The following is a 24,413-nucleotide window of genomic DNA, read 5'->3' as shown; positions in this document are numbered from 1 at the left end:
TTTTATTTTTATTAGTTATTTTTGTTTTCTTTAAAAAAAAATTGGGAAGGGCTGGATTTTTTTTTTTTTTTTTACTTAATCTGCAGTGGTGGTGATTTGGGACTTGTTTTGCAGCCACAGGACATGATCTTCATTAGTCTAAAGTCCTCGTCATTCAGCTTTGACTCAAAGTGGGTCTTCTGGCAAGAAAATCTTCCATACAACAACAAATTTATTATAAAGCGGTTTATAAAAATGAAAAACATTGTGTTGGATTGTTTCTACCAAACTCCAGATCTCAACTTTATTCAAATTTCTTTAAATTCTAACAAGTCTATAAAGAATTAGTAAAGATTCCTCCTATTTGACCAAAGTCATTTGGATAACTATGTCAGACTGTTAAAGCTACTGGCAGTTAGACTTGATTATTCCTCATTTTGCTTTTGCTTGCTTTTTGACTTTTGTTTAATAAGTTATGTCGAGGTTAAATCTGCATGTTTTCACATCATTAAAGTTTAACTAATTTCAGAACCAGAGAAAGAACAGATTATTTATCCATTATACTAGAATTCAAAACATGTGCACATTTACCTTGCCTATATTTAAGTGTCTGTCATCACAACCTGCTGTTCACATCGACGACGACTTGAGAAGAAAAAAAAAGATGCTGATTTTTTTTTATTTTTCTTTTGCTTCTTCAGGAAGAAACTTTAACCCAGCAATCACCTTAAATTGGGTTTTTGATGTTGTGTTTCTTGAAGAAATGTGGGCTACTTTATTTACTGTAATAGTATATATCTGGCAAAACCAAACATGGGAATCATTTTAAAACTCCTTGTTTCCCTTTTGATCTAGCATGCTTCCCAAAGCAGTGAAGAGGCGAGTGCACGCCTTAAAGAGACTACAGGAACAATGTGCTCACATCGAGGCCAAGTTCTACGAAGAGGTTCACGAGCTAGAGAGAAAGTATGCAACTCTATATCAGCCACTATTTGACAAGGTAATTTCAAATCACCAACATACCTGACACTTCGACATTCTCAGTGCGTTTTTTGTGAGAGCAAACAGATTTCCCCAGAAAACAAAAGTTTTAGTCAAATTTCCAGTGTGAGCCAATACAAAAGAATGTCTTATCTGCACCAATGAAATGTCTCTTCGAACTGATCTGAGGTCAGTGACATTGCATCCCTGGTGCTAAATGATAACTGTCTAAACGAGTAGTCGGCTGTGCTTTGTCAGTCCAGGCTATTTCCAGCGATAGTGACAAGAGCCGTGCGATTCCTCAACATGTGAGAGAGTGACAGCTGTGGCCTGTTGCGCATATACACACACATGCACTCGTTCACGCTCATGTGTGTATGCGTGTGTGTTCAGTCGCTTAGGTGATCAATGTGCTTACTGACAATAATTTAGTCTGACTAAATTCATATTTGTTGAAAAGGATGTTTCATGGTAGTATGCCTCAGTCCTTCTCTTAACTCTGATTTTATAATAATATTTGTCTTGTAACAGAGAAGAGAGATTGTCACAGGAGCAGTTGAACCCACAGATGAGGAGTGTGAATGGCCAACCGATGAGGATGAAGAAGAGGAGCTTGCTGTAAGTTCATGTTTGATTTTCTTGGGCCTGGTCCTTCCTCTGGCTTTAGACTACAAAATAAAACACATTCGCACAACTGGAATGAGATGTCATGATTGATCTCATTGGAACGCCTCCTTTGGATTCAGTCCAAGTAATCACCAGTTTTTATAACTTCTAAATTGTATTACAACAGGATTGAGATTGAGGGTTAACGAATTAAACAAAATTGAGTTTTTGTCGTGTCGAAGCGTTGGGTGTCATCTGTTGTGTTTAAGTATGCTGTAGGCATGAGCTAGTTTGAAATTCTCTCATTTAAAGCAAAGTATCTGCTTAAGTATTTTTAAAAAATTGACATAAATGATCATAGTTATAATGTTCAATTTAACATTTGATAGATAGACTTAGTAAGGAAGGTTAGCAGCTGTGTCGTAGTCTCCCTACAGCCACAGATACTCCAGCACTTTCTATGTGATTTCATTAAAATGACTTTAAGACTCAAGAAACATTTTGACAAAGCCTTAGCATCAAGCTATGTACCTTAATGAAATTAACTGGCCCATTACTATCATTTTTAGTCAAGATAATTTTGCACAGGACATTCATTTAATTTTATTTATACATGTTCTTTAAGCCTGACACCCACCTGAATCCACTCCTTGGTCCTCTGCCATATTGATCTTTATTTCTGCCTTAATTATGTCATGTAGCTGTTTTTGTCACTGCAGTTGAACATTGAGCACTGTCCTAAATATGAAACGTTCTTCTGCAGTCATTGCAACATCTTTACCCAAATGTGACTCATAATGAAAAGTTAAGATAAATAGGAGGAACTTTGATCATTTCTTCTAATTGTTGATAGGAGGAAGTAAAGGAAAAGGCCACCATCGAGGATGCAAAGAAGGAGGAAGCCACGCCAGAGGAAAACCCGAAAGGCATTCCCGACTTCTGGCTCACCATTTTCAAGAGCGTGGACATGCTCAGTGACATGGTGCAGGTATGGATTCATTTCAGACTTTTGAAATGTAACCTTATGTTGGAAGAGTGTTTTGAGTTTTTGGAAATTAATTTTGAATTATCCACCAGGAACATGATGAATCCATCCTCAAGCACATGAGAGATATTCAAGTAAAGTTTTCTGAACCAGGGCAGCCAATGGTGAGTATCAACATCCACCTTTTTTCATCAACACGTCTTTGATTACTAAATTATGTGTATCTTTTTCCTACCTCCTACAGAGCTTTACGTTAGAGTTCCACTTTGAGCCCAATGGCTATTTCAACAACGCAGTCCTTACTAAAGTCTACAAGATGAAATCAGAGCCTGAAGCATCAGATCCTTTCTCATTTGAGGGCCCAGAGATCATTGACTGTGAAGGGTAGGACTCAGTAAACCGTCACAGTTTTTTAAATGTTATTTTGAGTTTCAGGCTTGAAAATAGATCTTGCGTGGTTTGACAAACATTTCTGCGGAGTTGTTCTAAATTAATCTCTGACTTTGCATCCCACATATCAGCCTCCTCGTGTTTGCAGCCTTGGTTTCAGCTTGTTCTTGCTTTTTTTTTCTTCTTTATGCATGCTTTCTCTCTCTAGATGTCAGATAGATTGGCACAAGGGGAAGGATGTGACGGTGAAAACTATAAAGAAGAAGCAGAAGCATAAAGGTCGCGGCACGGTCCGCACTGTCACCAAGCAGGTTCCCAATGACTCGTTCTTCAACTTTTTTAATCCTGTTAAAGGTGAGAACGAACACGCACGCCATTTCACACACATTTATCTAGTAGTTGTCTTGTACCATTTATGAAGGAAGTTCAAACATCTGTTTTGCTCTTTATTTTTTTTCCCCCTCCGTCATAGGTTTCATTTTATGAGCAAATCAAATAATTTATTTGAAATCAAAGACTTTGTGGTTTACCAAGAATTGTTGATTTTTAAAGCTAAACAAAAGCTTCTCCACATATGTGGAAGCTTTTAATATTAGCCATAAATTGGCTAATATTAATGGCAAAGGATGTGGAATTTGCAGTGAAGATTTAATTTGTTCAACAAAACCACCTCTAATATTTGCTTTTATATTTAATATTGAGATTTTTTTTTTTTCAGTCCCCTCAGCCATTTTAAGAAACGTAATCTGATTATCAGTGCTTCAGTTGTTGGTACCCCAGCTGTCAACACTGTGTACCTCCATTTCTTCACCGTAGTTCAGCCCGTCTTCGTCCTCTAAAACATGTCACAGATTTGGAGCTTGGAGAGAGGGATCTTTGATTATTTCTAACATCTCTTCAGATTGTCTTGACAGGGTTTTATCTCGTGCTCTTTAGCTCTCCTATAAGATGGGTAGATTTGCTGTGTGTTTAAACCCATGTACTGAAGCAAACCGGTAAGCATTTTGCCTTCAAACTCACCAGCAGGTGGCACCAAACTCTCACAAACTGAACAGTCACATTTCGACAGCATCTCCCTGTTGCCGACTAAAGCTGAGTTAGAATGAAGTAATTTGGGGATTTTTATTTACAGCATTTTCATGTTTATCTTCACTTTCACTGTGATGGTTTTCTTTTCTGGTTTTCACCAGTGATTCAGTTGCTGAATCACTGGTGTTGAGTCAACGATTTAAGCTGGTTATTTCCTAAGTTAACAAATTAAAATGAACATTTAGCTGTATATTTGACAGTTTATACCATATTAGGCAAGTTAGACATGTTTTCTTTTTGTGATTTTGTTTTACAGAGAAAATTGTATGAAGGTGGTTTATGCTTCACTGATTCAATTTTGCCTGGAAGGAGATTTTTTTTTTTTAGTTATTTTAAATAAACCAATTGTCAGATTGGACAGATTCTGTTGCAGTTTTTTTTTTTTTTTAAACCTTTATTATCCTTCTTTTATATCACCCTATCAGACATGCCTGGACTTGCACTGACACAAAGATGAGCAGTTATCAGTCTTTCTGGTTCAGCCATAATTGTGGTGTGTCACTTGAATATAAATATCATTGTGTCAGCCGCGTTCAGGTGTGCAGCTTTGGGGGTGGGAAGTGTGGCGCGGCGGTGAAAATTGAGTCACATGATAATTTACGTGACTCAGCCTTTCTTTACCCCATCGAATTAATGGTTCGTTTTCTGGGCTGCTTTTCTTTTTCTCCACTGATTAAAGTGAGGTTACAAGTAAAATACTCCTTTTATCAGGAGAAAAAAAAACTCTATTCTTTAACATAACTTTTGTTAAAAAGTTTACCAACCCTTATATATCCTGGGAAATTTGGGAAAATGCAATTATCACCAGCAAAGATGGTGGAAAACACACACACAAAAATACACAATAATCAGAATTATGAAATGGACTACCCAGTAATGTTAAATATTAAGAAAAAAATAAGAATAAGAAAGTTGCAGTTTAACATGAAGAGCTGTTGTTGATTACTAAAGGCGGAGGATCCTGCTTTAAGTAAACCAGGATTTCCAAACACTGCAGTGTTGGAGGGCTGAGAAATGTCACCTTTGATTGTTTTTGTATTCAGGGTTGAGTTTTATTTATTTTTAGATGTGAGTAAAAGATTTATGATTTGAAGTCATGATGCATTTCTTTTTGTCTTTAAATATGACAACTCTGCATGCTGAGTTACTTAAAGAAATGCAACACCAAATTGTGGCTTTAAGTTAAATAAAATGAACGTGAAATTACTTTCCTCTTTTTTTTTTTTTTTACTTTGGTTCCTTTAAGACTTCTTGCTCTCGACCTTACATGTTTTCTTTATCTTGCAGCTTCACCAGATGGAGAACTGGTGAGTAAACACAAACATGTTCATCATAAAGTCGTTGTTGCATCGTTGTTTTGGCTAAACTGCTCAATCTTTTTGTCCGACAGGATGAAGACTCCGAGTTCAATCTAGCCACAGACTTTGAGATCGGTCATTTCTTCCGTGAGAGAATAGTTCCCAGAGCAGTGCTTTACTTCACCGGTGAGGCTCTGGAAGATGACGAGAGCGTAAGTCCTACACTCGCAAACACACCTGCAGACAGGATTATAGAAAATCTGATTTATATAATGGGAAGTTTACAGACTGAATGAGGATACAAAAGCTAAGCATGTGCTGACTGCTGGGTGTTTTTATTCTTAATTGTGTTGCAGTTTGAAGAGGAGGAACTGGAAGAGGGAGATGAAGAGGTTAGTAACAATAGCAGGGAAAGATTAAAGCCCATCAGATTTGAAATACGAGTCTATCCACTTAGGTGACACTTGGGTGTGCAGCTTCCTTTAAACTCATGCCGCTAAACATTCCTTTTTGTGTTCCAGGAACAAGAAGAGGAGGGTGATGATGATGATGAAGAGGGAGATGGTGACCCCAAGGTCAGTTTGCACCGTAATCGTGAAGCTTTAACCTTTTGTTTTTAGTGACAAACATCTAATAGAAATGATAATGTGCAGAGTGCAGCACTATGTTTTACCCATCTACAGCAGGTTTGGGGTGGCATGAGCTGTAAGGAAGGGAAAAGTATATACTGGCCTTCTATCAGCCAGCTGATCAGCAGTGCTCAGCAACATGTTGAGGAAACTGAAGTGTGGATCTCCTTTATGCTGCGCACAGCCAGAGGAAAAAAATGGATCACTCCAGCGTTTTGTCCGGCATCTCATTAAATGTACTGTAAATGATAGGAATGGCATGATGCTGCCATATGTCCTAATGTTGACATATATTAGGCATTAAAATGTATCACGTTAATCATTCTCATACGGTCATCTTCATCCAAAGAAATGTTTGCACTCTGTCAAAGATTTAACTGAAAACAGTTCTCTGCATTTCTGTACTGTAAGAAATGAGGCCGAGTTCAAAGAACAGGAACCGGCTCGTATCAAAACAAAGTAGATTTTCTGTATGTTAAAGGGTCTGAGGAGTCGGAGAACATTTTCAGTTAAGTCTGTTTTGAGGTTGACTGAAGTTTTGGCCTTGGTAAACGGTTACTTGGTGTCTTTGTTAATCAGCTACTGATTTTTGCTGTGGTGGTTCTTTGACCAACTACTGCAATGTTTCACTTTATGTTCACTTTCATCTGTGGACGTGACAATTAATCCTTTTCATACTGTTGTCTCTCCCTTACCCTGGATCTCCTCTTCATTACAGGCATAATCAATCATTCTCACTTCATGCATTTCTAGGTAAGGGGGAAGTAAAGATGGCAGCCCGTATTCTTTGCACACCCTTTATGGGGGCTTTTATTATTCTTCCTTTCTTTTTCTCTATGCCCTTTATTCTCCTGGTAGTTCAGTTTTAACCTCCAACTTGCATCTTGGGTTAAATGAGAAAGCTTCTCTCTTTGTCATGTTTGTGTTTCCCATTTATTCCCTCTTTTTACCATCCCAGGTTTCTAACATTACCTTTACTTCGCCAAGCCAGGTGCCTTCAGCCTTCTGCATTTGCTTTCTTAGTAAACCTCTTCTCCATGCTCGCTGACGCTCCGAAGGCTTTCTAAGCTCTGGTGGTTTCCTAACCATCTTGTTTTCTGTGTCCACAGAAAGAACAGCCTCAACCTGCCGAATGCAAACAGCAGTAACCGTGATGATCAGGGGAGGTGGAGACCTGCTGCCCATAAAAATCTGTCCTCAGCCTGTCCGTTAGACCTCCTACTCCTGCAGGCGCCACCCTTTTACAAACTCTCATCGGAACGCAATAGAACCCAAACCTATGTTTTTACTATGTGCATGACTTCTTTTTCTACGGTCTTGCAGCATCTCACCCTGTTTATTTGGCTTCATTTGTCATCACAGCCAGCATCAACTCTTAATAAATTACCATGGTATCACATAGGTACAGTCTTTTTCTTCTATTGAGTTTAGGTGTCTGCTTAAAACGCAGAGCATTATACAGAGGAAGATTGGAAAGGAATCGCTCGCAACTTTATTTGTTATGGAAATAGGTCAACTACTCAGGGGTTTTTAATGCCAACAAGCAAATTGAGTTTACTAGGAAACTGCTGATCAAGTTCGACATAATCTATCACTGGGGTTGTTTTTCTTTAATTTTTTTTTCATATTATTTCTTAAGGCATACAATGTACCATTTTTATTTTAATTTACTGTTTTACATGTTCATTGTTTTGTCATTGGACTATTTATTGTGGTGTCATGCAGCTGGATGTGACTTCATGGTGAGGGAATGCTTCAAGGCATTAAAAGGCTCATTATAATTGGCTTAAATCCCCCTTTTAGACACTGAGAAGTATTGTTTTTTTTTTTTTTTTTCCTTTCAACAAAACATAATGCCAATCTGCATCTGTTTATATCTGTCTGCTCACTTCTGGCTTGCTTAGCTGGGTATAACAAGCATTTAAGCTGAGCACGATGCTAAACGTTTCTCTTTCCCCTTCAACCCTGAAATGCTCTTAGAACTGATGCCATGGATGGAAAAGTGTGACAAAGATGCATTTTTCTTTATATTTTCAGACTTCAGATGGTTGGATTATTGTAAGCTTAAACATGGTATGTATTAAAGACTTCAGAGTTGATAGATGAAAGCAGTCTGACTTAACTTTTTGTAATGATTTTGTATAAAATAGCTTCTTTTATGCATCTTATTCCTAACAAATTTCAAAATGAGTAATGTGATAGTGCAGGAAGCTTAGATCAAAGTTCTGTTGCCAAGAAGCCAAATGTAAAGACAAACCATGTGGACTTTTAAAATCGTTTGCTAGTTGAATAATGTAATCGAATACAACATTTAAAGTTGTTAAACTGCATATATACACGTTTTTTTTTTTTTTTGTATGTTTAATGGTTCGGTGGAAATATTCATGGAACAGGGTGCCAATGTATGTTCTCCTCTGCACATGGGTTTTGGCTATTTATTTGGACACACTTGCCTGATGACTGTTCATCGATAGTGACAGCATTCCCCATCTTCTCCCCCTTCCCTCTTTTTGAAAAGAACGATTGTACTTCTCATCAGATGGTTCAAAGGCCACGGTTCACATTTTCAAATCCCATCAAACCGTGCGCTAGTGATGGCCTTAACTGGTTCTTATTCACAGTTTGTTACTTGCGCAATGTTTCTTTTCAATTTGTACAGAGTTAGTTAAAATATTCTATTAAAGTTGTGCGACATGGTGACGTTTTGGTTGGTTTTTGTTTTATTTTGAAATCTGAACTATATTGCATTACGTGCACTTGCTGCGCATTTGAATATCGTAATGAGATAAACGCATATTCTGATTTCTAGTAGGAAAACTTGCACGTTTTCTACATGGGGTTGAGGAATTAAGGGCAGTGAAAGTCCATTCGATAACCTAAAAACATTCATGCTTAACATTGGAAACCATAGCGACAACATTGTGCAGTTCACATGAGGACTTAATGGAACAGTAACGGAAGGGAACCAATAGTTTCCATGAAGCCTTGGAGGAGACAAGCATGGAAAAGCATGCTCTAGTCCAAAACAACTAAAACTTCACTCTTTGGCCTACATGTAAAACGCTTTGTGTTAAGGAAGGCTACCTCACCTCCGCCTGAGCACATCATCCCCATGGTGAAACCTTCATACCAAGCAATATTTATGCATAATTGTGCAAAACGGAGCAGCTTTCTTTTCTTTTTTTTACATTATAAGGTGACCTCTGTGCTCTAACTTTCTTCGGGTGATTGCACCGGCTGCTGACAGCACAATATGACACGACAAACACTAACTTAACCATTAAACATCAGCTGATGGTTTGCAAATGATTGCAAAGAGCTAAGAGCCAAACCTGCAGTCAGCTTGAGTGTGAACTGAACCCTGGAGAGCAACGGAAAAGCCTGGAGTCCCGTCTCACATCCTGATCCTGCATGCGTCTCTGTTACAATGTAAATCATTGTGAGGAGATTTTACAGAAAGGTATCGAGCAGCATGGCTCGTTAACGGCAGTGTTTTTTTTTTTGTTTTTTTACCTGTCACCATCTGTCTTAATAGGAACAAAGGTGTTAACATGAGGGAGTGAGAAAACAGGAGTCTGGATGACATCAAGACACTGAAGTCCCAGTTAGCATCAAAGGTTTCTTTTAGAGCTGCTCGTTTCATGTAATGGAGAAAACAAGTGGGTTAATTTCTCCAGAGAAGACAAACTAATACCAAAATGTCATGTTCTGTAGCTTTCAGATTTTGCTTTACATGAACGGTGAACAAGCAGCTATTCATGCTGAGGCTGCTGTGTGGGGTTGCGGACTGCCTCGTTGCAACGAGAACAATAGTGACTCGGAGCTCATTTTGGCATTTTTAATAACAAGCTAGAGAAATTGAGCTGAAAAAGTTGAGTTATAATTGTCAAACATGTTTATACTTACAGCTGTGAAGATAAAAGTAGTTGGACAGTTTGATATATGGGCATTTAATCAGAAAACTATAGGCAAAAGTTTTTTTGTTCCGTTACTCATTAGAAATAAATAAATTTGCCGTGTTTAAGCCTCAGACATTTTGGCTGCTCTGCTTCTTACTCTTGATGTGAGAGACTGAAAGACCTGTCAGAGGCCATCAAAAGAAAAAAACTATTAGTTTATGAGTCTGGTGAGGGGTTTAAGGAGGTCTCAAAATAATTAGAAATAAACCATGCCTCTGTACTGAAAACAGCCTGCAGGTGGAAGACAATCAAAGTAACAGCCAGCATACACAGTCCTGGCAATAACATCAAGTTAACCCTGAGACCAGGTTGAGAGATGGAGAAAAAAAAAGTCTTCAAAAACTCTAAAGTCCCATTACGAGACCTGAAGCAGATTCTCACAGCTGTTCATATGAAAGTCTGTGCCTCTATTAACACTCACTGGGAAATACAGTTAGGCTTTGTATTCCTCAGCTGTTTGATGTTCATGGGTGTGCGGACAAAGAGGGAGCTTAACGACAACAAATGCAGAAGAAATCAGTGTAATGGACTGAAACGGAGGCCACCTCCGTGTTGTGCTGCTGCACCGAGGACGGGGGTGGAACAAAACCGCATTCATACTGACGGAGTTATTCCTTTTGCGAGTCGTCTCATCCTCATCCAGCGGGACTGTGAAGAGACGTCTTCTCCTAACCTTCATCCTCGCTGCAGCTGCACCCGTCACAACTTCTCGGCCTCAAGGTGCATTGTCCCCAACTGTTGCATTTGTGAGCACACAAATGCAACAGTTGGGGGTGAGCGGGGTTTTCTGTGTGTCGTCCTCTGTGCAGCTTCTTCCGGAGCGGATGTGATGTGAGCCAGAGCGGTTAGGGAATAGAGAGAGGCTTTATGCTGCTTTTGCCCGGTTGGTGTTCAGGCCTGAATGAGCCGAGCAAGCGGCCTGATAAAGACACTATGGACCGCAACCAATGTAAGGAACACTGACCACAAACTGACTCGTTTTACACTTTACTCCTATGGGAAAACAGTTCTCTGTAGTGCTGCATTTCTAACTTTTCCGTTTAGAAAAATTATAAAGTTGATTATTGCGGAAGCTTCGTATTACGAACCGACTTTTTCCAAATCTCTGTGCATCATGTCAGGATTTTTTTTTTTTTCAAAATCTCTTTTATTGTCTATTCAATGTCACATGCTGTTTTTTTTGTTGTTTTTTTAATTATGTAAAGCACTTTGAAATGCCTTGCTGCTGAAATGTGCTATACAAATAAAATTTGATTGATTGATTTAATAGGTTGATGCATTGGACTAAATGCAAAGCAATAATGGAATCCAGCCTGTTGCAGCCTGCAACAGAATTTAAAGAGTTATTTCAGGTTCATTTTCTAGCAAGACAGCAAGCCTAAGCTTAAGAGCAGAGATACAATTTAGATCAGATCACTCTTGCATCGGGTGCTGCGGTGGCGCAGAGGCTAGAGCACAGGACTCGTGTACGGAGGCCTCAGTCCTCTACAAATGTCTTCCTCCGTCTCTCATAACGCACCTTCCTGTCAATCTACTGTGAAATAAATACTGCTGGAACCAAAAAAATCCTTGGAGTTGAAAACTAACTCTGTTTTCAGTTCTAGGGCAAACTGCTGCTCATAAAACTAACCAATTCCGTAGAGGTGAAATGCATGCCCTACTTTTCGGTTTTTGTTTTCGAAAGAATTTCAAAGCTGTGTATAACATTTTCTTTCCACTTCCTGATTTATGCTATTTTGCTTAAATCTGTTACGCCACACACAAATAAAATACTTGGTTGTAGCATGGCAACATGTGGAGAAGATCAACCTCGATAAACACTTCTTGCAAGACAGTATAGGGGTGAAGGAGGGCAAACCTAAAGTGGTAAATATTCCCGTTCCATGGAGCTTCGGCCCACGCTAATCACACTCAGAGCCAGTAGATTACCACAGCCTCCTCCTCCCACAACATTTCCACGGCACGCTCCGCTCTGCAACGCTGTTCAGGCAGGCCGGCTTCCTAAAGTTTGTGAGAGGGGCAAAGCCTCCTCCAGGAACGAGACCAAACATGGCCATGACTCAACACGTCAGGCTTGGTTCACAGTAAATCTTTGTGCTCAGATGTTGTACGTGGGCGTTAAGAAATAGAGAAGTGGCAGGAGTTTGACAGATCCTGGCCAGAGCTCAACCCTTTTATAGGTTATTTCATGTCTGTCCCAACTCACATTTGGTAACAGACGTTGCTCCAGACTGTGGGAGGAAAAGTAAATAAAATCCAAGCTGATATACAAAACCTTTGTTAAGGTACATTCAGTGATACAAAGACGAATCCATCACTGTGGGAATTGAAAAAGAAAAAAAATATATAAAATCATCCTAAAGTTCCACCCATTCTCTCGCGTTAAAAGCTCACTTTGTTCTCTTCTGTCTGTGAATGTGCTTACAGGTCAGTTATCAATAATAGCACAAACTAATCTTAGCTTTTCTATGCATTATCTCCAGCTTCCTATTTGCCTTAGATGTGTGTGAAAATGAGCTCCACACCCAGTCACAGCACTGTAGCACTCCTCTGTTTGGATTTATGAATGGATCAGTGAATGAACAGGTACTTAGGTGTGGCGCATTTAACCTGAATCAGTCTGAGTTCTGCACACCAAGAGAGAGGAGCCAGTCAGGGCTGGGCTGCATGAACTGGTTTCAGGTTGCATAAGGAGCCTGCAGAATGGGACAATACCGGCCAAGCCTGGTTTAAATAAATGCAAATAATATGTATATATCTTATAGTGAATCATGCTGAGAACAGCATATAATCAGGTTTGGTTAGTTTTTATCAGCACACCTTTTTAAGACTTTCTGCATCCTTTTTCTTAGAGAAAAGAAGTAAAGTATAACCTCATTACAGTAACCAAATTTGGTAACTTATTAGCCTATTCCTTCATTATTATCTAAAAAAAAAAAAATTGAATATTGCATTCGTGTCATATTTTTTGCCAGTTATCTCAGAACGTGAAACTATTATATCCAAGCGCACATAGAGTGAAGTCTTTGGTTCTTGTAATTTTGGTGATGATGGCTTACAGATGGTGAAAACCCAAAATTCAGAGCCCCAGGAAATTAGAATACTGTGAAAAAGGAAATGAATGAAAACTCGTGGAGTCACACCCTTACTCCACTAATTAACTCAAAACACCTGCAAGTGTTTCCTGAGCGTTTCTCACTCTGGGTCGGTAGGCTACACAATCATGGTGAAGAAAGATGACCTGACAGATGTCTAGCAGACGGTCATCAACACCCTTTACAAGGAGGGTAAGCGATAAAAGGTCACCGCTATAAAAGCTGGTTGTTCACAGAGTTTTGTATCCAAGCACATGAACAAAACACTGAAACAAAGAAGTTCGGTAGAAAAAGGTGCGCCGGCATCAAAGAGAGCAACGAGCCTTCAGAAGATTGTCAAGTGAAATCTGTTCCAGAATTTGGGGGAATTTCATAAGGAGTGAACTGTGCCTGGAGTCGGTGCCAAAAACATGTAGATGAATGCTAGACATGTCAAGCCACTCCTGAACCAGCGGTAACACCAGAGACATCTTACTTGTTTTAAGGAGAAACTGAACTTGACTGCTGTGTAAAGACTCCCATTTTAAGGTTGAATTCACTATTTCATTTAGAAATGGAGACACCAGGGTCTGGAGAGGCACAGAGTCCACGATGCTTGAAGTCCAGTGTGAATTTCCCACAGTCAGTGATGGTTTGAGGTGTCGTCTCATCTGCTAGTGCTGGTCCACTGTGTTTTCTGAAATAGTCAATGCAGTTGTCTACCATGAGATTTCAGAGCACGTTAAAGCAATCTGGACTTTCATTACACCTATTCAGATTTTTAGATGTACTACTGATGAAAGTGATTAAAGTCACAGTGGGATTGTCAGCAAGACCTTCACAGTAGAAGGTCACAAAGGCTGAAATACAAACAGAAAAAGAAAAAAAAAAAAAATCAAACTTGTCAAGTCGCCCACTACAGATAAGATTAATACCTTGGAAAGACTCTTGGTTTATCATACAAGGCTCAGTGAAGCTATGCAGAAGGCAGCATGAAAGCAGCATTCCTCGCTGAGAGAAGAAATGCAGACCTGCATACCTACCATTCTTCGCAACATCGAGATGTCAAGAGTAACATCCTGGACTTGCCAAGGAATCCACTGACCACGCCTCTTAACCGTTCATAGGGTCATAGAAGGAAACAGATCTGCGTTTACACATTTCTCAGTTAAAATATGTGTGGGAATTACAGTCAAGCATGACAGGTGGATTGTTGGTTAATACATTCATGAGATGCTTCTTTTGGACCGATCAGCATTTTGGAGTTATGAGCGTCTTGCAGCTTGATGAAAGGCTTGGAGCCTAATGACAGTCATCCAACAGAAAATACCTGGCAGTTTTCATTTCTGCAAAGTTATTAATATTATTATTAAGTTTATTTGACAGGGACAGACACGCATAGACAAACTGAACAAAGAAGCAGTCCCATGTTTGCATCATAGTGCAACAGCAACACTTGGCCCTAGTTAAGACATAGACGCAGACAACAGATGGCAAGAGATTTAATAAGGTTTAAAAAACATTCAGATCTTAATTTTGATGCCACAGTATAATCTCACACTGAAGATTTTCAAACATAAATTCCTAAAGGAGCAATTCTTGGTTAAATCTGCTTGGACTTTAACTGGAACAATGTGCTTTAGTCGGCATCACACCCACCAAATCGCTCTGGTTTCCAGCACATGAATAATGCATGAAGAAGCTCGTCGCCACTGTTAAATATGGCGGAGGATCTGTGATACTGAGGATCCGTTTCTCTTTCAAATAAGACACCCACGGGAGACAGCATGGCATCAACTCTTAGAAATAGATGAACATCTCAAATAAAAGAAATGTGAAAATTAGTCCTACACTGATTATCCAACATCTTGATATAAAATACATGGATGAAGTAACACAAAGTCAGCTTTCACCCACTGCAGTCTGCATCCTGCTACAACACTGCGAGATGTCGGAGGCGAAGATCAAGTCTTGCTCTATTAGCAAGTTGAAAATAACTGATGGTAATTGTGCCAATAAGTGTGCCACAAGGGATTTGGTTTATTTCCTTAAATGTGATGCATTTCCCGTACTTGGAGAGTTGTAATTATTCCTCAGATTTTCAGTGTGCAATTATGTGAATGCAATAAATATGGATTTATTTTGAGTGGATGCCAGTAAAGTCAGAAGTGGTTAAAAGTCTAAACCTAGTAACTTAAAGGCTCAGAAAGAGACTTAAACTTGGAAGGCAGCTGGATTTTGTGCGACTCTGCAGATATGAGAAACTCCACACAAACTCCTAACCATTATCCTTAAGCCTTATCCATGAGGAGAGGCAGAAACGCATGTCAGCCACCACCAGCGTCCTCCTCAAGAGGTTGGGGAGGTGTTGGTTTGATAAGTAGCAGGGTCTTTGTGCTGCATGGCCAAGTTTGAGTTTTACTGTTTTCAAATTCTTCTAAAAAACAAAAGCCCACTGAGTTTGCACCTGCTTCATTGTTTATTGAAGTGATTGGTTTTCACTGCCGGAGCCATTTTGCAATGGCGAAGAGAAGATTTAGAGCTCTGTGTGTTTCTGACAGCGCCTTGGCTTCTCACTGGAATTTGGGTTGGCAGAGACATTTTTGGTATTTAAATCGGGTTGATGAGGAAAATTATAAGAAAAGTAACTGGTATATTAAAAGGAATACAAATCAGATTTTAAATTTGTCACTCTTCAGTATTTATACCTGCTACAACATGCTGTCCACAGGTTCTACAGCCATCCCTGATTTCATTGTTCTTCCGGCAGCAGCATGGTACTCACTCAAAAGGCCTTACCAACCATTTGTTCTTATTCCCACGGTGTGGAATGCCAGCGTGGACACACACACACACACACACACACGCGCACACAAAAGGCTTACAGGAACAATGCCTCGAATAGCTGAAGAGTCTCATCACTAGGCTTTGTCCACAAAGAGCAAGAAGAAGTGGAGGTGTGGGTTTTTTTGAATGCGGGTGCATGTGAGCGTCAGCAGCTGTTACCTGCGGGCTCTGCTGGATTTGTCAACGACCCATCACATGCAGCCCATTCAAACTGCTCCCATTGTTTGGTGGACTATGTATAGTTTAATGTTAGAGGGAGGTTTTCACCACCGTTCACAGTGTTCATATAAACAAATGCAATTGCCTTATCGTGCGCACTAATCAGTGTCACAAAAATGCCAAAAAAGTTCACAGGTTTCAGAACTCATTCCAACAAATAAGTATTTTACTAAGTGAAGTTTTTTTACACGGCGGGTCATTCTGATCAAATTCTTAAAGGTATTTGATTGGGATTATGATAGAACAAAGTAAAACACAACTGTGAGGTGAAAGGAAAATATTATTTATAGCAAAAAAATATTTACAAAGAAACCCAAAATGAAAATCTCAACAGTATGCATGTGTGTTCAGCTCTTTTGAATCTGATTTTAGGCTACAGCACAAGATTCCAAGCAAAACAAACTCCAAACTCATCTGACAATACCAAGACCTGGTTGTCCATGTAAGCTAACAAAGGCCAAAGTAAAGAAGGAGATACGTTGACAACAGTAACTCTGGAGGAGCTGCAGAGATTCACATTTAAGACAGGAGATTTTTTTGAAGAATGACCATTAGTTGTGCAGTCTATAAATCCTAATTTAAACTTATCCCCACCCCCAGTCTAAACATCATGTCCTTACGACACAGGGATGAATCAGGCAAAGACCTGCAACAGGAACTACAAGAGCTACTTTAATGCTAAGTTTTAGGTAATCGTTCCTTGCTAATCGCCTTGTTGGTGCAGAGATACCCGTTTATGTCATCCTTGTTATTTGTAAAGTTTTCTATTATGTGTAGACATAACACAGGTTAATCCCTTAAGTTTATGATCCTTTTTGGTGCTTGGATGTTTCATAGGTCAGAGTTAAGCGGCTTAGCAAAAATCAACTGAATGTGGCCTTTGAAAATGAAAGAATACCTAAAGGTCTTGAGAAAACCTGACTTATCAGAGGGAAATCTAAAGAACTGGAAGCCACAGGAAGCTCCTCCTAAAACATAAATGAGTTTTCCCTTCATTATTCACCCCTCATTTCTCAAATGCAACATTTGCTGAACATATAAAATGCACACCTCACTTTATGTTAGCAGTATTTTTCCTCTTGCAACATTAAATGGAGACAGACGTGCACAGTCAGAGTTTAGTGTTGTTATTGAAACTGCAACTCGCACTGAAACTGACTGCTCTTATGACAGTTTTGTGTCAGCATATGTAATTAGTTTTAATTAACAAATTGTACATAGATGCAAACAAAAAATTAAAGTTGGGTTCCCTGCAGTTTAATAGGGTCCCTGTTATAATGCAACCGATCAGATCTCTAATTAGACCCCTGAAGTTCTGCATTACGTCACACAACACCCTTAAATATGACATCCCAACACGCCTCGTTTTATTTCCAACCTTTATGATCATCTGCAGGGTTCACCGAGTGTTAATTATGACGCTTGTAGTAAACACCGTGCAGCTTCATGTCTCAACATGTCCTCCAAGCTCCGGGACTTTCTGGTCCTTCCACTCTCCATCCTGTCACACCCATGCGCCCGTGGCTGCAAGGCTGCACATCTCTGAAACAAACTGGGAGACGAAAACAGGAGCATAAACATTCGGTCCTTTGACCTTCGTTCTTACGTTTGTCCGTATGAATTTATCAAAGCCTTCCTCTGTTGTTGCAGGTGATGCCTTATCTGACTTCCTCTCTGAAGGACTGTTTAGTCTGTGGGGAGACGGTGAGATCCTGAAGGCACTGATTTGAACTGGAGGTTGTCACAACACACATCCAGAAATCCTCCGTATGAGCCAATCGCCTCCAGAGATGGTTGTACTTTCCCACAAGCTGGGATAACAGAGGACAGGCGAAGCTTTCAAGTTTTACTGCAGATAACTTGTGTGTAGTTAACTCTCCCCTTTAATAGTGTACACTAACCTAACTTTATGCATAAGGAAATTGGAATTTGAATTTGTTGATGAAGATGTGTAAAAAGTCTTTGAATTTTTTTATTTTCTGAAGTAAAAATATCTGGTTAAACACCTGATGTATATTGTTAAGTATGGTAGATGATCTGTGGTGCTGTGGGCCTTTTTTCTCTCTTTAACCTTGTTAAAGTGTGCAGCACCAGGATTTTTTTTTTTGAAAAGGCAGAACATTTATACGGTGAATACTTTTTGAAACATGAAACTGGGTCATTTAGTAGGAGACTGATTCAAACCACATGAGCAAAGCAACATAACCAAACATTCACAAGAAACAAACAAAATTAAAAAAAAAAAGGGGCCTTGCTTTCATCCATCCATCCATCCATTTTCTGAACACCCTTGTCCCTCAGTGGGGTCGGGAGGGGTGCTGGTGCCTATCTCCAGCTAACGTTCCGGGCGAGAGGCGGGGTCACTCTGGACAGGTCGCTAGTCTGTCGCAGCCCTTGCTTTCATGGTCATGTAAATTCCCAGACAGGTGAGTTAGAGACGACCCAGGTTGAGTTCAAGCCCTCCTATAAAGACGGGGTGGTGGAAGATTCCTCTCTCTGCTTCAATCTGGACAAATGTGGGAGAAGACGTAATGCTCTCCTATTGGCACACACGAGCACTACGCAAAATATTAACATGTGAATAACCAGCCTTTGTTTCCTCTTTATTCCGTTAACCGTTTCCTGTTGACGGATTCTCTAAAACAGAAAAAAAAAACTCAAGCTATAATCAATAATCAATATCATACATTCACAGACACACCACCACCTGACCCTCCTTTGGCAAGCAAAACCCCTCCAAACTTCCCAGGCAATTCTGAGTCATCGCCTGGGCATGTCCGTGAGCTTCCGCCTCAAAACTCGCGCAAACAAAAGCTCAAACATACACACTTCACCTCAGGCAAACACCACCAGATAACAAACAGAGAGAAAAGTCCCAGAAACAAAGCGAGGAGAAAGGAAGGCGGTGAGGAGGCGGCGGTGCCTTTTCACTCAGCAGAAGCCAAGCAGGCCGTCGGGGGGGCCCTCTGCACACATGTGCTTTTGTCTCCTTTGAGGTCAGAGTGGAGCTCGGACCACCACATCCTGCTCCAGTGTCACCACAGGTTCAGGGATAGAGATACTTAAGATGGTTCGCTGTGGTTTTGTCTGCAACTGCTTTTGATCCCAAAAGATGTGGCTGTGTGAAGGGCAGCGTTGTGCAAGTGCACAATTTCCCGGCTTTCAGCTCACACAGATAAAAAGTGAAATCATAAAACAACTTCAAAATTTAGAGCAAAGCAAGTCTTTCCAATAAAAGTCAAGAGGTGAAAGAAGTTAGCGGGATGGTTACCTCATACGTCTATTTGATTGTCTCCTGCTCTTTGTAAAGTGTTTCGTAATTTGATCAAATTCAAAAGAACATTTATCTTATTCAGTTAAGATGTGCACAATGCCTTTAAATAATAATAATTAAAAGAATAAATCATTCTTTATTGTGGAAGCATTACAAGATGCAAAAATGTGTTAAACCTTTAAAGAACATCAGATTTATTTGTTAGTGTGTATTTTGACTGAAACCAAACAAGACCCCGCGGATTTCAGGTCAAGACGACGCTTCCTATCGACTAGACTCCTGAATGAACGACCATGAAGAGCCGGGACTGAGTCAGTCAGCTGACCGGCAGGTCAGGAGCCGTTAAAGGAGCGCACAGCGGATGTCAGGAAGATAAGAGAGGAGCCACACCTCAGGAGTGATATCGAAGTTCGTTCGTATGGCTTCCGCTTCACTGTTTCGTTTTTTCACTATGATTTTATCTAAATGAGAAGAAACTTGTAAAATCCATAAGAATCTTTGGATTCTCTCATCCTTTGAGATTCTGCTTAATGAAAAGGTCTGACCTTAAGACCAGCTCTATGTCCAGATTTAAGTTTGTCTCGACAGATTTACTTATCTTGATGAAATAACTTATATAAATATTTGGCCATTTAAAGTTGATTTGACTTTACTTTCTGACATTTAGGGCTCTGTAATTAAAAATAAGCAGAAATTCCTGATTATCTAGTATTTCACAGGTTGGTCAGGATATTTTCAAAACCAAATTAGGGAAGAACCTTTGCTCCAGTAAACTCCCTATGGCCCTAGCATTGCAACTTTATTACTTCAAATAAACAAGTGGTCCCTACAAATAAACAGATTAATAAGCTTCGATTCATTTTAAATTGTTTTACAACCTGTAGCTTTTTTTCATATTAAGTTGCTATAAAACAAAAAAAAAAGGTTGCTTGGTAACATGGAAACCTAATTGGCAAACTAATAAAGTAAGGCTGTTTATTAATTGGCGACCATTAGTCTTTGCAAGTGGATATTTTATCTTCAAAGCTGATGTGCTGGAAAAAGAAATGCTGTCGTAAAGGAGACTTGAAGCTAAGCTATGTTATGCTATGTACACCATAGCAATTTGGAACAAAGTTGTTTTAATTAATATTTATTTTTGTTTTGTTTGTTTTATCTCCAGTTGTCTTCCACATGCACATGTTGTTGATGTTTCAGTGTCCCCAGACATTTCAGTTTATGTAAGTGTTAGGTTATGGCTCATTCCTGTTCCAACATGACACATGGATGAGCAGGTCTGGCGAGGAAAAACTTTACCCGTCTTGCCTCAAAAACCTTTAGGATTCATGTTAGCAGAGACTCTGAGCCAGCCCGTCTCGTCCAACATCAGTGTCTAATCTCACAAATGCATTTCGTAAAAAAAAAAAAAAGAAAAAGAAATGGTCCAAAATCCAATACACATTCTTAAAGCTTCCCAAAGAAGTCAACAAGCTGTTATTGCCACAAATGATGGGCCAACATCATATCAAACCATATGGATTAAAAACGTGCAAGTCAAGTTCAGATGAAGTGAAGGCAGACGGTCACAAAACGAACGCTTCTGGCAGGTAGTCATAATATTTTGATCTGATTTAACTGCAATTTTTTTTTTTTTTTTTTTACAGCTTTTATCATCTTTTATACATTCCCAAGATTCGTGTGAATGTGCACATCTGGTGATCCCTACAGAATGGGCAAATATTTGGACAAACTCCACAGTGGGACGTGGATTACAAATTAACATGTCGGCAGCGCAATTAGGTCCTCTTCCTCCCCCACCTGCATGCGCCACAGCTTCCGCCCACACTCAGCCTTGAATTACTCCACTGGCAGCTGCATTCTCAAACAGCAGCTGACGTCAAGAGGGAGGGGTTGAGACTATTAAAACCCTGGTAGCCTGCTTCATTCACAGCCACATTCTGGATTACTACGATAGCTGTAGAGAAGCTCCTTCTTCGGAGTCTGCGGACGGAAACGCAAAGGAGGAGTACGCTCAGTTCCCCTTTTGTTTTTTTTGACAAAAAAACAATGAAAATGCCAGCGGAGGAAATCATCATTGAGGGAGACCTGGAGAAGAGGAGCGACAGCTTCCTCCAGTTCTGGAAGAAAAAGACGTGCGTCCTGACCAAGGACAGCCTCAACATTTACGCGGACGTAAAGCGCTCCAAGGTCAAAGAACTCAAGCTGCAGTCCATAAAGAAGGTGGACTGTGTGGAGCGCACCGACAAGTTCATGTATTTCACCATCGTTACCAAAGATGACAAAGAGATCGACTTCCGGCACTCCGCGGAGCAAGCCTGCTGGCACGCGGAGATCACCCTGGCCCTGATTAGTTACCAGAACAGAGAAGCCGTCCAGGACTTCAAGACACGGCAGGACGAGAGCGCATCGCCCGGACAGGAGAGGCGCATGGCCAGGGCGCCTTGAACCGCTCCAAGGCGCAGGATCGGAACTGCTCCAAATATGGTGAGATACGATCCAGGATGCTGGATCACCCTGTATATGAATGTAAATATGATTATGGAGGGGGGGACTGCTTCAAGCGCAAACTTCTAACGCTTTTTTTTTCCCCCCCCCCAAGAAAATCCCTCTAGAGTCTACAGGGACCCTTGAGAAAAATGGGAAAATGGATCAACGGTAGCCTTGGTCATCCGGTCCAGAGATGAAGGACTGTTCGGGACTGAGCTCCCTCGGAGACGGGACAACTGATCCAAATCGACACACGAACTTTTACAAGCTCAAAGTGGACTGAACTGTCAGAACTATTTCATGTTTACTCTTCATAGAGAAATGGCGCCTGAAATCATGTTAATTTATTTTTGTTTCCAGGATCTATGGTGTTACTGGTAAAACTGCTTGTGTTTAAATTATTTTCTGCTTAAATGTGTTTATTTAAATAAATATCTATTTGCTTTTGCCATAATTCCCTCCTAACTGTTTTTATTTTTTTAACTTTGAAAATGTTTTCTTAAGGTCTGTTAATGTTTAGACCAGCATGATTCAAGGAAAAAAAAAAAAAAAAAGCGCCTGACATGCACAGATACCTTTCACCAGCACCATTTCTTAAATGCCTCACATGCAACCGTAAAAAGGGAGTGGAGGACAGGGAAGTCCCTCTTCCGCTCCGGCGTCAAGTGGAATGTGACCTTTTATTGTCACTGGGAGGGTTTGGGGCCTGAGTCATGACTGATAGCAAGTTCAGTCGGCATCAACGGATACTTTGAAGACTCGGTGGTGTCACTGCACACACCTGTTTACAAGGTTGTGGTGACCTTTATGGCTCCTGGTACAATCTGATAATGGAAGTATAAAATGAGCGTATCTGAAAATTAAAATCATCAAAAGAATTTGTGTTTTTTCTTGGTGCGCTACTAAAGATTGCTGTTCTGAGACCTTATTGTGTCCAAGACGATATTCAGGGGTTTTTCTGATAGAAATGGTGAACGAAGGTTTTTAAATTGTTGGGAGGATGGAACTGTTTAGTGATAAACTGCAGGATAAAGTAATTTGAAAAGCTACTTGGGTTGTATTCAGTTTACAACAATGGTACCTGATCATCTGGCCATAAAATGAGCATAGCTTTATACTGACTTTAGTCGTTACAATTTGACCTGAAAATTAGTGTCTCAGTTTATCTAGACTTTATTTTGCCGGATATTACCTGATTCCCAAAAATTCACTTTAATCCTTTGAACAAACAAATTTACTTCCTCTAATGAATGAGGTTAAACCATTTCTACATTCAACAATTCATAGCCAACAGGACAATAGTGATATTTAAGAGTTTCAATCCAGATTTCACCAAGTAGGATTGTTAGTACCTTGAGACAAATCACCTTGTTGATACTCAAAATGGTATTTAATGTTCTGTCAAAGTATCGTATGTAAAAAAAAAATTTCAGATTCGGTAAAATAAATTGAAATCAATTGTATTTTGTGTGGCATGCATCTTTGCTAATGACTAAATCATCTGTGTTGTATACAGTACATTGGACATTTCTTGTTGTTTAACCTTTTTATGACTTAATGTTTCACAGGTGGTAAGATAAACAGCCAAACCGATAAAACGGTCAAATAAAAAACCCACCAGAAGAAAAGTCTTAAAAGCTTCAGAAAACTATTAACCACGGGAGTCCGTCTCCCTTCCAGTGGGATTTAGAAACACAAAGCAAACAAAGGATGAGCAACAGCTAAAGTTCCTATAAGACTGTTACACAAATTGGCACACAATATGAGAGAAACATTAAATAAAGAAAATATTTTATGATTCTAAGCAGCCATTTCAAAATGAGGTGAATTTATTCCAGCACTTCAGTCAGACCTGTCCTTCTGCACCCAAATATCTGCAGCTAAGGATCCAATATGGAGGAGAAAGTGTGTTATGAGCACACGCATTCAGAGGTCAGAGGTGACACGGAGTCAGATCGTTAGCCAGGAATAATGAAACATATCGTAGGATTCCCCCCTCCCACCGTCAGATCCTATCCATGAGCAAAGCTTTGAAGTGGTGTCATGCTACAATGAATGCATCGAAGCCTTGATCTGTGGAGTATTACAGAAGCGGATGGGCCCTCTTTCCATCCAAAAATACTGCTTCACAAATTGGCACCACGTTAATCTTACACACTCACACACACACTCACACGCACGCAAACATGTTTAAATTTGCACCGTTAGCCTCTGATCCAAAGGGCAAACTGGGTTTTTTTTTATGTCACCGTTACCCTGCAACCTAGGATGGCTGAGGGTAATGTATTAGATGATCTTCCCTCGACGTGTGATGCTGTGGTATGAGAAAGACGAGACACACACGTTGAGCTTCCTTCACATTCAACCGGAAGATTTATTCTTCTTGTGTGTTATAAACACTCTTCATATACAACATACTTCAGGTATCACATACTTCAGGTAGAGAACCATTAACTTCATTACATCAAAAATTACTGTAATATATCTTTAAACCAAACCACATTCTTTTAACATGCTCCATTTAGCATTATGAATTCTATCAAATTACAAAATTAATTCACAAATAACTTTCACTTCTCTAAACCATATTAATTTT

General features: G+C 39.8%; 2 protein-coding genes across 6 annotated transcripts in view; both read left to right on the top strand.

Annotated features, from left to right (window-relative positions):
- Positions 1-8,657, top strand: part of nap1l4a (nucleosome assembly protein 1-like 4a) — a 14,698-nt gene extending 6,041 nt beyond the window's left edge. For 2 of the 4 annotated variants that reach the window (XM_015052778.1, XM_015052776.1), the window contains exons 4-13: positions 835-979; positions 1,492-1,578; positions 2,420-2,554; positions 2,644-2,715; positions 2,796-2,935; positions 3,150-3,295; positions 5,318-5,337; positions 5,421-5,540; positions 5,685-5,720; positions 5,850-5,963. In XM_015052778.1, coding sequence (XP_014908264.1) covers positions 835-979; positions 1,492-1,578; positions 2,420-2,554; positions 2,644-2,715; positions 2,796-2,935; positions 3,150-3,295; positions 5,318-5,337; positions 5,421-5,540; positions 5,685-5,720; positions 5,850-5,948 — 1,000 coding nt within the window. In that variant the 3' untranslated portion in view covers positions 5,949-5,963. Of the gene's footprint in view, positions 1-834; positions 980-1,491; positions 1,579-2,419; positions 2,555-2,643; positions 2,716-2,795; positions 2,936-3,149; positions 3,296-5,317; positions 5,338-5,420; positions 5,541-5,684; positions 5,721-5,849; positions 5,964-6,675; positions 6,711-7,066 lie in introns of those variants that run through there. The other 2 variants (XM_015052779.1, XM_015052777.1) reach the window with 2 other exon arrangements.
- A 12,568-nt stretch (positions 8,658-21,225) lies between these two features.
- phlda2 (pleckstrin homology-like domain, family A, member 2) lies at positions 21,226-22,356 on the top strand. 2 transcript variants are annotated; one of them, XM_015052784.1, is made up of 2 exons: positions 21,226-21,814; positions 21,943-22,356. In XM_015052784.1, the coding sequence occupies exon 1, from the start codon at positions 21,377-21,379 to the stop codon at positions 21,773-21,775; it is 399 nt and encodes a 132-aa protein (XP_014908270.1). In that variant the 5' UTR covers positions 21,226-21,376; the 3' UTR covers positions 21,776-21,814; positions 21,943-22,356. The 2 variants fall into 2 exon arrangements, with proteins under 2 accessions (XP_014908270.1, XP_014908269.1); XM_015052783.1 differs by having other exon boundaries at positions 21,930-22,356.
- Positions 22,357-24,413: the final 2,057 nt, after the last annotated feature.

The sequence above is a fragment of the Poecilia latipinna genome, unplaced genomic scaffold (assembly GCF_001443285.1).
Source record: "Poecilia latipinna isolate Pla-1442-1.1 unplaced genomic scaffold, P_latipinna-1.0 Scaffold1132, whole genome shotgun sequence".
Taxonomy (NCBI): domain Eukaryota; kingdom Metazoa; phylum Chordata; class Actinopteri; order Cyprinodontiformes; family Poeciliidae; genus Poecilia; species Poecilia latipinna.
Note: the sequence above shows the minus strand (reverse complement) of the source record. Positions and strands in the feature narration are given on the sequence as shown.